The sequence below is a fragment of the Oncorhynchus mykiss genome, chromosome 18 (genome assembly GCF_057628025.1).
Source record: "Oncorhynchus mykiss isolate SJ-2025 chromosome 18, ASM5762802v1, whole genome shotgun sequence".
Taxonomy (NCBI): Eukaryota; Metazoa; Chordata; class Actinopteri; order Salmoniformes; family Salmonidae; genus Oncorhynchus; species Oncorhynchus mykiss.
In genome coordinates, this window is record NC_143039.1 from 30,661,594 (window position 1) to 30,678,883 (window position 17,290).

Sequence of the window (17,290 nt, forward strand, 5' to 3'; positions counted from 1 at the left end):
TCATTATAGAGAAACTGATTTTGATTGGCTGGGCCTGGCTCCCCAGTACCCTGCCCAGTCATGTGAAATCCATTGATTAGGGTTTAATTCAATTATTTAAATTGACTGATTTCCTTATATGAACTGTAACTCAGTAAAATAGTTAAAATTGTTGCATGTTGCATTTATCTTTTTATTGAGTATAGCTATCCTCCTACTGTAGGATCTGAAATAAACTATTTTTAATGGCTCTTCCCGACTCCAGTCTCATTGAGTGATAAATGTTTGTAACTACTCTTGATAAAAATCTGTCAGCTGAGATTTTAGGTATTATATCAATTTATGGGAGGAGGGGTAATTCTGTACTTTTCCAGCCATGATAGCTCAGGGCTGACAGTGTCTCTAGATTCCAGGCTAGGAAGTGCTAATGTTCACTCAAGTGGAACCATAACTCAAAGAGACAGCTGGTGTTGCTGTTGTTGAGCTGTGTGTGTTTTTGTCTCTTTACATGCATGCATAATGTAGCAAGACTTGTGTTTTACAGCAGCATGAACACTGGGAGAAATGCTAAAACGACAATCCGCAATCATTTCAGCATCACAGGAGACAAGTTATCTAATGAGTGTTCTTTTTCCTGATCAAATCACTGTAATTTTTGGGAGGTTTTTACCTATGACTAATTATGCAAATGTACTTGAAATATTTAACAAATCACATTTTATGAAATTTGCTATGGTAATACCAACCGTCCAAGAAGCTCTTTCATGAACTGGTCTTTCCCAATGTAGGTTGTAGAACACTGGATCTGATTGGCTATTTGTCCCATCTGAATATTGCAATGATCCATGATTGAGCTCAGCTTGTTCTCTGACAGCGTCAGCTCTGGACTCTTTTCGAACTGGCTGTCGTTTTTCTTCTTGTCCTTCTTTTTGTCCGATTTCATCTGTTTGCCTCCCAGCACAGATCCGATCCTCAGCTCTTTTTTCTCATCTTTCTCTTTCGGGGAGGTGGCGTCTGATTTCTTTCCATTCAAGGCTGGCAGCTTGCTTTTACGCAGGCCGAACCAGTTGGCTAGAGACGGGCCGGTCTTCTGCTTGGTCTCCGGTGCTATTACCTTCTCTTGACCCTGACCTTTCTGGATATTCTCCTCGATCCCCATCATGACCTTTTCCTCAATGGTGCAGACTGTGGGGCTCACTGGTTGCTCTCCCTCATCGATTTCCCCTTGGGAACAGCCTGCCTGGACTTTGACGCTCTTCGCGTGGTCTAGTTTTCCGGGGCTGAGCACTTTCCCACCCTTTGTTGTGGCCTCCGGGCAATAGACAGGAGAGGCCGGCGACTCAAATGGAGGATGAGATGCAACCTTCTTGGGATTTCGGTTGTTCTTCAAGCCGATCCGGTCGGCGAGGGGTAAGCTACGCACTTCTTTTTGAGGTGGAGCCGTGACGCTCTCCCCCTTTGTTGGGCTCCGTGGCCCTTCACCGGTGAATCCCGATGTGGAGGCTCTCTCCGGAAGACCCTGGTGGCTGTTTGAGCCTGTCATACCTCCGTAGTGGCTCAGCCTGTGGCTGGGGCAACGGACTGGACTTTCCCCAGATCCGCTACTGGGTTTAATCTGTATGCCCTCAACAAACGAGCTCTGCCTTGTTAACGAGTTCCCCCTCTCTCCAGAGTTGGTGATGATCTGGGTTCGAATCTTCACATGTCCGTCCAACACACTGATGTTGGGTTTTTCCATGTAGTGGGTGCTGAAACTCTGGCTGCGAGCTTTCGCCCCAGTCATCCCCAGGACAGGCTTTAGGTGAGGTTTGGTCGTGACAGATATGGACCTCTTAAACAGTCTACTGTCACATTCCGACTTGTCACCAACCCCCTGCTCTGCCAACTCAGAGGTGTGTGCCTCCTCTTCCTGAATTATGCACTGGACCTCACCCTTAGTCTCTATGATGGAAGTCATGGCTAATGAATCAACATACACTGCCTGAAAACTGTCACACGGGATGAAAGCATTTGAAGTCACAGTCTCTTTGGAGACCGAGTTGATGTGTTCCTTCTCTTGCTTTCCTGGTATCGTGGTGGAGCCTTTCTGCAGTGAAGGGGGCGATTTCACAAAAGCTTTGAAGCCCATAGGAATGCGTGTCTTTGATGCTTTTGGAGTGCTAGTTCCAGAGACGGGTGGGTTTGCTACAGCCTGGGGAGGTTGAGTCATACTACTGTGAGGTTCTGTTGGACACTGAGGGTGGCCCTGCAGAGTTACAGGGAAACTACTAGAGGTCTTATATGACATAGAATGCCTATTGTCATTGGTACCTTTCTTACTTGTAAATGTGCTTTGAAGTGAAGAGCCACGTTGAGAGTTGTATGAGGGAGGAGGAACATTCTTTGAGCTTTTAGGTGCATTTTCAGGGTGATCAGGCACATGCCCTGAGGAGGGGAGGTAGAGTTTTGTGGGGACCCGTTTCGAAGTGCCTTTAGAGGGGGTCTCATTTGAAGCAGGGTGCTGCTGGCTCGATTTGTCCAACAGTTTCTGAGGTGCGATTGCGGTACCGTAGCCTGCGTCCAGGTCTATGGTATCTTGGCCCTTGTAGGGTGGGGGTGGTAATAAATGTTGCATATTTGGTACAGGCGAGGGGTGGTAACTCGGGGGTGGCCCCCTCCCAGTTGTAGGCGTGGATGGTTGAGCCCCTGGTTTAAGTGCTTGAGGTGACCCATCGTAGTTTGGTCTGATAAGTAAGGAGGTGGTGCGGCCAGGGGGCGGGGGAGGAGACGGGGACCTGAGTTCAGTTTTGCTGCTGGCGTCACAGTGTCTGTCTCTGGTAGGCTGTTCCCTGTAGTCCACATGGTCCAAATGCCTTCTTGGGAGGTGTGGGGAGCCGGTTGGAACACTAGATGAGGAGCCTTTTGTCCAGTCATTCCTGCCAGGAAGCTTGTTGATTACTGCCTTGGGGCTTGTAGTGCAGCCTGGAGCTTTGATGAACCTGGACATCTTGACCGGAGGAGAAGAAGGGAACTTTGACTCCTGAGCTGTGAATCCGGAGGTTGGTCCACTGTTGCTTGTTTCCGTGGTGGAGCCCTTAGAAACCTTCAGTGGAGATCCTTTCCCCCGGCTGCTGGGGATCTTTGAGCTGATGGCCTTGGGGCTGGTGGAAGCATTGTTCATGGGAGGGACAGAGTGGCCTTTGTTGGATCGATTGGAAGGTGGCTTTATCAATTTCCGTACTGGAGTGACATGCATTTGCAGCCTCTCTGGGCTTCCCTCCCTGCTAATGCTGCCGTTGTTGCCTACTTTGTGACGAATGGGCCTATCATGAGGCGACAGTGCAGCATACTCAGCAACCCCATTTTCTTTCCTACCAGGAATCTCTTTCTGAGCCCCAGTACCAAAAGAGGACTGCTGAGCACTGAGTTCAATGGGCTGTCCGTCTGCATCGAATACAGCCATGATACTCTCCTCAGACTGGGTTTTATGTTCCTTGATTAGGCTGAAAGGCCGGGGCCTTCCGTCAGCAGACTGAGTTCGGCCAGGTTCCCTCTTCAAGCATTGTACGGGAAGCAGTTTGTCAGAATCTCTTGAGAGCCTCTTGCTGTCCTTCTGCAGTTGCTCAGCTGTCCGGCAAACAGGCAGCCGCCGGTGGTCGCTGACCTCAGTGTGCAGATCCTCAGGGTCGGTGTCTGAGAGGTGGAGGGGGCATTCAGCCTCTGTGGGGCTGATGTCAAAGTGCAACAGGGAGGGGTTTAGAACAGCCGAGGTCCGCCCCCCGGAGAGGAAATTGTTGATGAAGCTTTTGAGTTTCTCTGGACGCTCCTTGGAGTTATAGCCGGGCGGGTGAGTCATACCCATGCTGCAGTTACTATCCCCTACTACGCCACTGTCCTGCCGCCCATCCCAGCTACACACACTGTCCGAGACGCTGTGCGACAGCTTCCTGAAGTACATCCAGCCTTCGTCCTTACTGGGGACGCAGTCTCGTCTGCAGTACGCCGAATGTAGCGACTCGTCGTCCGCATCATCAGAGTCGTACACAAACTTTTTGCCCCCCACCCCTGAGACAGGGGTCCTTCCCACATAAGTGGGCTTGTAGATTCCCTTGCTCCCACTCTTAATCCCCAGAGAGTAGATACCCTCATTAGAGTTCATGCAGTCCTTGTCGCCCGACTTGGAGACCCAGGAGGATGAGGAGCCTTTTGGTTTTCTCCTCTGGAGCTTCCGCAGGCCTTCTAGGATGTGGCTCTCTTTCCTCCTCGTGGGGAGCTGCTCTTCCAGGGGGGCGCAGATGTTCCCGGGGGCCGAGGAACCCAGGCTCAACCTCTTCTCCCATGTCAGAGAGGACTGCGGGAGAAATACAGAGAGACAGAAGTTATTAGGAAACTCAGAGAGGACAGAGGGAGATTTAGAGACAGACACACAGACACATCATTCGAAAATGCAGCTAAATTGAGCTGTGCAACAGCAATCCAAGCATGAATATAAGGGTGTTCAAGCACCTGTAGTACTTCTCAGAGGATTTGTGACCATGGCCCACTCTCATTCTAAACAACAGAGTTGGTTGTGGAGTCATATGATTCATTTGTTAAGCTGTTACTCAGTCTGCAATTTGTTTTACTTCCTTTCACATGGTCTATTGGAGATACTAAGCCCTTTGGGTTATGGCTCAAGCTACATATTTAATGCTTTGATTAATAACTAAAAAAATATTAAATAACACATTTGGAATCCTGTAGTAACCAAAAGGGTGTAACCCAAAATATATTTTATATTTGAGATTCTTCAAAGCATCCACCCTTTGCCTTGATGACAGCATTGCACACTCTTGGCATTCTCTCAACCAGCATCATGAGGTAGTCACCTGGAATGCATTTCAATTAACAGGTGTGTCTTCTTAAAAGTTAATGCATTTGAGCCAATCAGTTGTGTTGTGACAAAGTAGGGGTGGTATACAGAAGATAGCCCTATTTGGTAAAAGACCAAGTCCATATTATGACAAGAACAGCTCAAATAATCAAAGAGAAACGAAAGTCCATCATTACTTTAAGACATGAAAGTCAGCCAATATGGAACATTTCAAGAACTTTGAAAGTCTCTTCAAGTGCAGTCGAAAAAACCATCAAGCGCTATGATGAAACTGGCTCTCATGAGGACCGCCACAGGAATGGAAGACACAGAGTTACCTCTGCTGCAGAGCATAAGTTCATTAGAGAGTTACCAGCTTCAGAAATTGCAGCCCAAATAAATGCTTCACAGAGTTCAAGTAACAGACACATCTCAACATTGACTGTTCAGAGGAGACTGTATAAATCAGGCCTTCATGGTCGAATTTCTGCAAAGAAAACACTACTAAAGGACACTAATAATAAGAAAAGACATGCTTGGGCCAAGAAACATGAGTAATGGACATTAGATGGGTGGACATTTGTCCTCTGGTTTAGAGTCCAAATTGGAGAATTTTGGTTTTAACCGCCATGTCTTTGTGAGACGCGGCGTGGGTGAACTCCACCGTAAAGCATGGAGGAGGAGGTGTTATGGTGTATGGATGCTTTATTGGTGACACTGTCAGTGATTTATTTAGAATTCAAGGCACACTTAACCAGCATGGCTACCTCAGCATTCTGCAGCGATACGCCATCCCATCTGGTTTGGGCTTAGTGGGACTATCACTTGTTTTTCAACTGGACAATGACCCAACACGCCTCCAGGCTGTGTAAGGGCTATTTGACCAAGAAGGAGACGGATAGAGTGCTGCATCAGATGACCTGGCCTCCACAATCCCCTGAACCTCAACCCAATTGAGATGATTTGGGATTAGTCGGACCTCAGAGTGAAGGAAAAGCAGCCAATAAGTGCTCAGCATATGTGGGAACTCCTTCAAGAGCACTGAAAAAGCACAGGTGAAGCTGGTTGAGAGAATGCCAAGATTGTGCAAAGCTGTCATCGAGGCAAAGGTTGACTCGTTGAAGAATCTCAAATATAAAATATATTTTGATATGTTTAACACTTTCTTGGTTACTACATGATTCCATGTGTTATTTCATAGTTTTGATGTCTTCGCTACGTAGAAAATAGTAAAATATAGAAAACCCGGTATTGTTCAGCTATGTGTTACTTCTATTTTTTTAAGCTGATTGAAACCCCATAATGATAAAGTTAATAAATGAGAGCGACAGAGACAAAGAAAAATAGACAGAGACAGACACACACACAGAGACAGAGTGAGGAGAGGTTGGTCTGGTCATCGTACCATTTTCCCACAGGAGCGTCCTTCATTCCAGGTGTAGGAGCCACTGGAGTATTCACTGCAGGCGCTAGACAGGGACAGCTCACTGCTGCTACAGCTGCTGCGTGGGTAGACTGGCGCTTGCACCGTCAGACTCAGCTGGCTCAGACACTTGGCCACAGGAAGTCCCGCCTTTCCGTTCAGTTGGACATCCTGCAGGATGGATTCCAAAGTCATGATTTAGTGCCACATACATTAATGAGTCGGGATAAAGGGGACTAAGGTAGAGAAGGTAGAGACAATTATGAGAGATGCAAGAAAACGCTACAAAAACACTGATTAACAAGCCTTATTTCAGCTTCTCTGTCTAGAAACTATAGAGTTGGGTCTGGACCCATACATCTTGTTACATTGTATTTGAACTGAAAGGCTTTCCCCATCACTCTCCAGTGTTTATGTCTTGAATGGCTTCAAATCTAGTCTGGGACACAGACACATGGCTGATGCCAGGGGAGGAGCATGGTTTGGGTTATGAGCTAGGGGTGACAGGCTGATGGGCTCCAGTGAAAGCCAATTACCCAGGGAGATAAGGGAACAGCTGGAGGACAGGTGGCAGGGGTGAACAGGGGCGAGTGGGTTGGCGCGTGTCACAGAGAGCTTCACAGGGTCATATGAGATGGTAATGGTGTCAGAAGGTAAGAATATGGCCGGGAACCTATGACTATGCAATATTGAATCACTGGTGCATTTTACAAGGCTGTCCAAACACACACCGCTTTTGTCTTTGTACATTAATGCAAAAAAAACTGTGTTTTTTGCATGTCTATTGACTGTTTTAAGTTAGATTGCCGGTGGCTGATATTTTATGTGTGAGACTTTCTGGGGTTTTCAGTATTCCTGTAAAGTGTTACGAAAGCTACTGCTTCAACTCTATAATTAGCCAGTGAGATGCAAATGATCAATCATACTTTCAGACGCAATCTCCCCAACAGATGTTTTCTGCACCAGTCCTATTCCACAATTCTGTCCAAACAAATGTCGATTCAGAATTCTAATCAACTGTTCAGTCAGAGAGATAATAGGAAGCAAACTAATTGGCCCAGGAAATCTGTACCAAATCTGTACTGCAAGTATATCACATTTGCACAGCTTCTTTTCCCAAACTCATTACCTTGTCGCAAACACATGAATATATTATCAGATTTCAACATTATTACACAATACATTTTTCACATTTCTTTACTATATATGAAGGTTTATCAGGTTAGGTCCTCAAGGAGTAAAAGGACACAAGACCAGAGTGAATTTTTTAAGACCTTAATACATAATATATAACATGACTAATGTTCTACACTATCCCGCAGACTCATTTTTACTGAAGATGAGCCTCAATCGATGGTCCTCTGGTAATATGACAAGGATATATACCTTTAAGAATGTGATACTGCCAACTCTGCTTGCCCGAGAACAGCGGATCAAACCCCCATAATAGTTAGATCTGGTATTTTAATCCTCCCTAATGATTTCTCTGGGCTATACGTCAGTTCTGATGCCTGGACAATACATATGGGTGAGGCTGGGGGGAAAAGAACATGCCATTGGTTTGTTTTCCATCAATCTTACATGAGGTGGAGAGTCAGTGTTCCTGGATAGCAGGAAGCTTTTGCTCCTCTCCGGCTCCAGGAGGAGATCAGAGGCAGACAAATCCATGATCCGAGAGTGGAGTTTCTGAAAGGACAAGAAAGCACACGGTCTTACTGAATGTCTCTACTACATACAGAGATATATCAACTAAATGGAGATGGCATTTAACACATTCAACTGTACGGAAGAATCTGGCAATCAAACAACTGTTCTGTATCAATCGCACCTTTCCAGACGTAGATTCATGAATACATAATAGAACGTCTACCATCAAACATAAATCATTTTCATTCAAATCTCACAATGAAAACAAACAAAAAATCACATTTGAGCTGGTCGCAAAAACGCTTTGGTTCAGCTTACTTTCCCAGAGCTTGAAAGTAAATCTCTTTCTCCCTCCACTGAGATTGTATGCAGGGCACTCTTCAATAGTCTTAGACTCAATGTCATTAATGTCATCTGTTAAGAATAATTCATGTGAATGGGAAATAATTGCATTGGGGAGCGAGGGATTCCTTTGATTTTTGTATTCATATTCAAACACTATTTTACGATCCATTATTTTCTTTGGTTTCCGTTCACAGGGGAAGGATACAAAACCAAATACATTTTCACATATTAATCCTCCAACCTAATTACTGCCCAGTTCCCCGTGCTCGGATCTACTTAACGGCAAACGTGCTGTAACAAAAACACTCGATTTATGCCACATTCCCCTCCAAAGGCAACTGTAATGCTCGTCGAGGGAGGATATTTTCTGCTGCGCTCATATCTATTTTAACTTCTCCATCTCGATAATGAAATACAATTGCCAGATTCCTGTACTCTGCACTAACTTTCCTTCCCGTGCTGTGTACGCCCACTCTAGATGAACATGACCGCAGGAAGAATGTCACGCTGCCTTCGGTGCGGCGATGAGAGTCACCTTGCGGAACTTTTCGTGTATAGTATATTAGCTTGAGTCCATCTATAGTCTTCCTTCAGTGTCCTCCACAATTAATCCCAATCATTTGAAAGTGATGAAAATTATTATTTGCATGACATTATTAGTTGGAGACGCGGGCGACATCCCACAGTGTTCCTTTAACATACATGAAGTATATCTGAATAAAAAAAGACAGGGAGAGAGTATACAATATGACAGGCTTACCTCTTTTCTTACTCAGTACAACAATAGAAATGCAATTTCTACCTCACCTCATCTCTGTTCTGCTACTCAGACTACCCAGATGGCTCCTTGAGTATAAAGCTACTCCTCTACTAAATCACAGAGGACACTAAGAACATGTTTATTAAACAACAGTTTCACACCTCGTAAACCCTCTGCTGCACAGCTGTGTCATTCAGGAAGCACTGATCTCAAACTCCTTGCCCAAGGCCAAACCATAGTATCACATTATCCATTATTTCATACAAACATCCTTCATGTTACCACCTGTTTAAGTGCGAGATTCCGATGCAAGATTTTGCCATTCTAGAGTTTGAATGTGCTATCAACCGTTACACTGAGTATCAGGGACAGAGCTACAGTATGGAGGTGACCTTCCGAAAATAACCTTCAGCATGAAGACACCGGCTCACTGCATAAGTCCACTGATCCAACAATGAAACAGAGAGCCAGACAATAAGTCGAAAAGCTTGTAATAAAATCAGTCCCAGTGCTAGTGATCAACACACCGGCCGAGCCCTGGGGTCCCGGAGGCTTCGAGCTAACAAGCCTTCCTGCAAACGCAGTGTGAAAGCCATAGAGATAGATACACTATTGCATTGTATCTATATATACAGTGGAAACCGTATTCCTGGAAGCCATATTCTTTTTACTTGGGACGACAGCCCCTTGTAACCAGTTTCTTTTGCAAAATGCATTCATGATGAGAGGGATAGTCCTTTGTTTCATAAACCCAGCCTTGGGCATTGACAATTGCCACTTTAACATTGTGTTCAGAACATCCATGGACTACTGTCAGAGGATCAATAGTCACAATCTCACTGAAAGCAACCAACCAAAGACACCTGAAGACCTCCCAGGAATTTACAGGTAGGTCTCCTTCACTACAAGGCTCAATATGTTATATATAATTTGTGATGACTGCTGCACTAGTGTAATACACGTCATGCAATGTGAAGTGAGGCTTTAGAAGTAGAACACCAGCTAATACATGTATCTTCACCATATGGCGTCCCTTAGGCTAAAGAAACACTTCCCAGGACATACGTCTTGGTTGCCTTGACATCGAATCTCAATATATTGCATTCCTGGTTTGCATTCGCCCGGTTCACCAACTGCTTCTCTGATAGAGTTCAGTGTGTCAAATTGGAGATCTGTTGTCCGGGCCTCTGGCAGTCTCTATGGGGATGCCACAGGGTTCAATTATTGGACAGACTCGCTTCTCTGTATACATCAATGATGTCGCTCTTGCTGCTGGTGAGTCTCTGATCCACCTCTACTCAGACGACACCATTCTGTATACTTCTGGCCCTTCTTTGGACACTGTGTTAACAACCCTCCAGGCAAGCTTCAATGCCATACAACGCTCCTTCCGTGGCCTCCAATTTCTCTTAAATACAAGTAACACTAAATGCATGCTCTTCAACCGATCGCTGCCTGCACCTGCCCGCCTGTCCAACATCACTATTCTGGACGGCTCTGACTTAGAATATGTGGACAACTACAAATACCTAGGTGTCTGGTTAGACTGTAAACTCTCCTTCCAGACTCACATCAAACATCTCCAATCCAAAGTTAAATCTAGAATTGGCATCCTATTTCGCAACAAAACATCCTTCACTCATGGTGCCAAACAAACCCTTGTAAAACTGACCATGCTACCAATCCTCGACTTCGGCGATGTCGTTTACAAAATAGCCTCCAATACCCTACTCATTAAATTGGATGCAGTCTATCACAGTGCCATCCGTTTTGTCACCAAAGCCCCATATACTACCCACCACTGCGACCTGTATGCTCTCGTTGGCTGGCCCTCGCTTCATACTCGTCACCAAACCCACTGGATCCAGGTCATCTACAAGACCCTGCTAGGTAAACTCCCCCCTTATCTCAGCTCGCTGGTCACCATGGCAGCACCCACCTGTAGCACGCGCTGCAGCAGGTACAGTATATCTCTCTGGTCCCCCCCAAAACCAATTCTTCCTTTGGCCGCCTCTCCTTCCAGTTCTCTGCTGCCAATGACTGGAACGAACTACAAAAATCTCTAAAACTGGAAACACTTATCTCCCTCACTAGCTTTAAGCACCAGCTGTCAGAGCAGCGCACAGATTACTGCACCTGTACATAGCCCATCTATAATTTAGCCCAAACAACTACCTCTCCCCCTACTGTATTAATTTATTTAGCTCCTTTGCACCCCATTATTTCTATCTCTACTTTGCACATTCTTCCCACTGCAAATCAACCAATCCAGTGTTTTACTTGCTATATTGTATTTACTTCGCCACCATGGCATTTTTTTTGCCGTTACCTCCCTTATCTCACCTCATTTGCTCACATCGTATATAGACTTATTTTTCTACTGTATTATTGACTGTATGTTTGTTTTACTCCATGTGTAACTCTGTGTTGTTGTATGTGTCGAGCTGCTTTGCTTTATCTTGGCCAGGTCTCAGTTGTAAATGAGAACTTGTTCTCAACTTGCCTACCTGGTTAAATAAAGGTGAAATAAGAAATACATAAAATAAAAATTCGTATTGATCAAGTTTGAAAAGGTGCAACGGCTTGCTTGGGTGTGAGAGCCACCCGCCGCGAAACACAGAGAATGGATAGAAATAGTTCCAAGTGGTGCTGTTAATTGTAGATGCATTTACATGTGGAAATTAGATGTAAACTGGAGATGTGGATTAAATCACATTTATGACGATCCCTTTATCTCCCCAGAGTGCCAAATTAATCCTCCCTCTTGTTTCTCTTTCCGTAATCTCAGCCCCATTTAGACTGAGTTTAAGGGGACACTGACTCTATCCTGCAGAGTAGCTAAACGATGATAGGCTATAATGGCAAAATTCTAATGGATTAAATCATATTGATTTCCAATGGATTTTTGTAAAAGTAATTGGTTTGTATTTTGATGTGCATGTGTGTGTGTGGGTTGGTTCTTCTAACCGTGTGAGGATCTAAAATCCCATTAAGTTCCCACAAGGATAGTAAAATCAGGAAAATTCTCCCTCGTGGGGACATTAACCACGTCCCAATAAGGACAAAGGTTATTTGAAGCTTAGGGGTTGGGTTTAGGGTTAGGGTTACAACTAGGGTTAGGGTTAAGGGAAAATAGGATTCTGAATGGAAATATATTTTACGTCCCCATGGGGATAGAAGAAGAAAAACTGTGTTTGTGTGTGAAATTTCAATTGAGTTGAAATTGCTCGACCCATCGTGCAGTCTGGTTCTCTAGTACTGTACAGCATATTGTGTGCTATCAGGGACCTGGAGGGACATCAATACTCTCTTTCAGATCTAATAGGCTATTTGACTATTTTCTGGAAATTCTGAACCTTGAGGTCATCTCGGTGGAATGCTCCGTATTTTATTATTGGCCCAAGTCAATTTGGTACAGTGTGGTCACGATCGATTGGGATGTGGAAAAGGATTAGACGCAATGTGCTCTCTTGTTCCCCATCGTCAGTTAACTTATGAAATAGAGAAATAATGATAGAGCTGTTTAAACTGGATTAAATGGGAATGTAGTACAGTATATAAACAGCATGTTGAGCCTCTAATCAATTTTATTTCATCCCTCTTTTTTTTTGCACAGTTCATGCACATATGATGCTAAATAGTTTTCAATTAGTTTGTTAGGTATAATCAAATTGTTACATAAAATATGTTGTTTATTGCTTACACATTTATGCAAAGACTTAAAATGTAAGAATTAAAGGGAAGTGACAGTAATTAAATGAAAAGGTTTTAAAACACGATCTGCTTATTTGTAGTTCAAATTTGAAAATCATATTCATATCATGTACATAACTGTGAATTAACGGAGGCAAAATATACCTACTACAGCTTGTTCTAAACCAAGTATTTTCTTGAATACCGCTTAACTTCCCATTATGACCTAAAGTTTATATGTAGATGAGAATTCTTCCCCTGTAGCTGACTCAGTCCAGGTTGTCCTTTACAGTGGACTTAACATGCCAGATGGCGTCTCTCTCACCATAAAGCCCGTAACAGAAATGTAGTCCTCTCTGAAGCCCTATCGCTCCTCTCCAGGGTATAGGCTGTCCACACAGGGGGATGGGAGTGGTTGAGTGTCAGGAGAAGAGAAGGGGGGCTGATGTTATCGTAGGGGTGCAGGATTACACCTCCTCAGCACAGTCATCAATGATTCAGTCAATAGTGTCACAAGGCCTCCGATGGGGAGTGGTGGGGAGGGGGGGGGGGGGGGGGACATGGGGGCGGACAGCTCCCCCATCTCCGTGTCTCTTAGGGCTAGCCTCACTGTACCTGACCGCGTGGAAGTGTGATCTAGCCAAGGACGGAGGCGCACTGAGGGAGCTCACCTTCTCTGTTACTACCTATTACCTAATCTGCGTTTGATTCTGCACTCAAGGCTTGGTCTTCCCTTAGTCAGAGAATACAGGTAACGTATAGCAGGGAATTGGCTAAACTAAGACAAAACATGACTCTCGTACTCCACTGAGAAATTAACCAGAATAGGAATACTGTGCAGGCAGTCCAGTTAACAAACCTCCAGCAAAGACAACACTTTGAGGGGAACCATAGTGCAAAAGCCAATCAAAATTTAGAAGGCAAAAATGACTGAATGGTACTGTGTAGCTACTACGTCCTGCCAGAGGGGCATGGGAAGTTTCCACGGCAGCCAGGACCTACTTTTACGGATAATTGTTAACTCAATTACCACTCGCCTGTCACTTTTGATAAGGCTGCCTCTCTGAGTGGAAGGAGGGAATTATTATTCGCTACTTATACACCTTACTAAACACCTGGCCGAACTGCAGCAAACAGAGCTTTGTAGAGCTTTGTAGCATGTGAAATGCCAAATTACATGAGGCGACAGCAGGTCAAGCATATTCCCAGTATTCTTAATCACAATCTCAATAGAGAGCAGTGATTCGTAATCAGGGAAATTCAAGATGGCCCCAGAGGCCAATAACACATTTAATTACCGACTCCCAGAACAGTAGAAATTAAATTAAATACTCTGACTGATAGGAAATATTAATATGTCTAGCTCTACTGTCGCTAATTACTATTTGATGGTAGGTTATGGTATAAAGGTAATTCATGCAAACCCCTAACTTGCCTAGTTAAATAAAGGTTAAATAAAAAATTAAAAAATAATAATTTTAAAAAAACAGAAGGTTACCTGCAGCCGTTTTAGAGGGCAAAATATTAGGCTGCTTCAAGAGAAATTATCCACAATAAGTAGCAAGGGAACTGATTTCAAACCCATGTTTTAATTGACTCAATCAATCAATCAATCATATACTCTTTCAGCACTTGTATTACTGGTCATCGTTGTCACAGCCACCTTTATAGAGAAACTAATCCCAGGAATAGAAACAAGGTTTACAACCTGAAACATATCGACAAAACCACAACCATGAAAGAATCATGAGATTTTCAATAAAATGAATGACTGTTTGAGGAATCCATGTGAAAATACAAAAAAAAAATCCTCCTATAATGTATGATTTAGCTATCGCTTACACAAGTGTCAATTATTTTCTTGTTGTTTAATGTGCTGGCAGACATCGGTTGGACATAAAGTTGGACATAAATCTTTCAAATCTATCCGCCTCCTTCACAATAAAATCTCACTTCCTCACTGCTGAAAAAATGCCTTGCTACAAATCCTCATTCCCGGCATACTCCCTCGTGAAAAGCCAGCTCTGTCCCAAATGGTACTCTATTTTCTACATAGTGCACTTCTTTTGACCAGAGCACTATATAGGGAATAGGATACAATTTGGGGCAGAGACAGAGGCCCCTGCTACACAAGCAAATAGATTTACGGTATATTGCTCTCTTCAATGTCTTGTTGATCACGTTGTATATTGAACACAAATGCTCTACTGAACAGACTGAATGCGCTAACATTTACTCTTGTAGGATATAACCAGAACATACAAATTAGTTTATTAAATCAAAATATGATTCAATAGTTACAAATAGTTCATAAACAATGACACATTTCACTTTATTCATGCCCTGGTTAAGTTGGGACAAAAATAGCGCATCCACAGCTTCGCTCAATCTGTTGGAATGACGAAAATGCCTCCCTTCCAGCCAAAATTGCACTCTTCACTGGACAATGTGGACTGTGACTTTCAATTATCCATATGTCAGCATAGCAGAGGGCGACTGACAGAGGGCATACTCTCTCCTGAACTTGAGGTAGATAAAGGATTGTCGTCAGCTCGCTCTTTGCAATTCTCATTTATATCCTTTCGAATTTTGTCAACACCTGAACAAATCGTGATGAGGGTCTATTGATCGAAACATTGCTTAAACGAGATCCATTAAAATGGTTTGTGGACTATTCAACAACACCAGTGTTCTGGAGGCTGTTGTTTTACAGATATTGTCAACAATAAAAAAAAGTTATTCTTCAACTATAACTTTCTTTGTTTCTGTACCTGGATGTGTTGACTTGCATAGTACCTGGATGTGTTGACTTGCATAGTACCTGGATGTGTTGACTTGCATAGCACCTGGATGTGTTGACTTGCATAGCACCTGGATGTGTTGACTTGCATAGCACCTGGATGTGTTGACTTGCATAGTACCTGCACTCAGCTCTCCCCTGAGCTCCTCTCATCCATCCTTTCTGAGCCACATGTTCTCATTAAGACCAGTAGGAGTCTCATTAACCGTCTGTGCCGTCTATAGGCCCCCTGTACCTCCATCCCCCTCAGCTCCCTCTCACACCCCACATCTCCCCCTTTTACCCTGTGGCAGTCTGAGAGCCTCCACTCTCCACTCTGAGAAGAGGTAAGGTAACGAGAGCTGGACGGCCATAGCTGCAAATCAGATTAAGGAAAATCCATGCGGCCATTTTATAGCAGACATGGTTGTCAATATTTCTCTCTCTCTCTCTCTCTCTCTCTGCAGTGACTGGAGTAAATGATTTCTGTGTTACAGTAAGTGTGCATTCCTACCCACGGCAGACTACATACACACACGGGCGCACACACATACCCTCCCCTCTCTCTAGCATCTATGTCTGTGTTACATGCCACAAGGTCTGGTGAGCTAGAGGTAATTTGGTTGAGAGGTTTACCGTCCCCCCGAGAGAGCCCAGGATGGATGACGCGAGTCTCGGTACTTTCTCAAATGATCTTGTCTGAGCCCTGCAGCTCCGCAGAGGCTGGATGGTTCATGAGCACACTGTTTTTTTAGCGATGATGATATCACAGACCCCGGACTCAGGATCACATCGCCATCACAAAAAGATGGATGATCTAATATCGCTGCTCTTCAGAACTTTGAAGTGAGCAAATATGCTACTGGAGCAGATGTCCTTACACCCACACTGTTGCCTTCAACAATATTGAATACAAGAACCAACATAGTTCTAATACTGAAACTAGTAGCAGTGAAATGCTATTTTAACTCCATCAGTCAGGCACATCTGAGTCATGGCCAATAGTTTCTCTATGAGGTTCTATCGTGGTTCTGGGACAATGAGGTGCTATAGTGGTTCTGGGGTAATGAAGTTCTATTGTGGTTCTGGGACAATGAGGTTTTATATTGGTTCTGGGACAATGAGGTTCTGTAGTGGTTCTGGGACAAAGAGGTTCTGTAGTGGTTCTGGGACAATGAGGTTCTATAGTGGTTCCAGGACAATGAGGTTCTATAGTGGTTCTGGAACAATGAGGTTCTGTAGTGGTTCTGGGACAATGAGGTTCTGGGACAATGAGGTCCTATAATGGTTCTGGGACAATGAGGTTCTATAGTAGTTCTGGGACTAGATGAGTGGACAGGTCCCTACCTGCAGGAGCAGGTCTGATGCAGGTCGGACTCGCTGCTGGAAGAGGACACTCATGGTCCGGTTTTGTTGCTCCAGGTCAAACACTCTGGTCCGCAACTTCAGACACTCCTCCCTCAGATCCTGCATGGTGAAAAACAACAGAGAGAGAGTTATTACAAGCAGAGGTGTGAACTTACATTGATGTGTGACTATCCTAATATGGACACCATAAAAGTTGATTAGTTAACACAAAGTTTTGAGCTACTGTATTACATACATGTCTAACAACATCATTGGATCTAATATTAGTATAATTCTGAGGCGTTTTTATAACACAGTTGCTATGGAAACCAGACTCCTACCTTTTGGGTGAGCAGTGCCTGCACAACTTGATTGGCAACCTAATACAGAATGAAAAAAGAAACAAGAATTATCCAAACGTTTTATGCAAGCTGTTTAGTGACTGACCATAATATGGTGGCTGTTATGGGTGAGAAAGATGAGTGA

General features: G+C 44.1%; 1 protein-coding gene across 6 annotated transcripts in view; it reads right to left on the reverse strand.

The window, feature by feature from the left end:
- Positions 1–17,290, reverse strand: part of LOC110495841 (nck-associated protein 5) — a 171,294-nt gene that overhangs the window by 27,181 nt on the left and 126,823 nt on the right. For all 6 annotated transcript variants that reach the window (XR_016488369.1, XR_016488370.1, XM_036952280.2 and 3 more), the window contains 5 exons: positions 17,146–17,184; positions 16,805–16,924; positions 7,815–7,919; positions 6,216–6,404; positions 726–4,309 (listed from right to left, as the gene is read on the reverse strand). Coding sequence is in view for 4 of the 6 variants with exons in the window: in XM_036952280.2 (XP_036808175.2) it covers positions 726–4,309; positions 6,216–6,404; positions 7,815–7,919; positions 16,805–16,924; positions 17,146–17,184 (4,037 nt within the window). In the remaining 2 variants the exon portion in view is untranslated. The remainder of the gene's footprint in view (positions 1–725; positions 4,310–6,215; positions 6,405–7,814; positions 7,920–16,804; positions 16,925–17,145; positions 17,185–17,290) is intronic.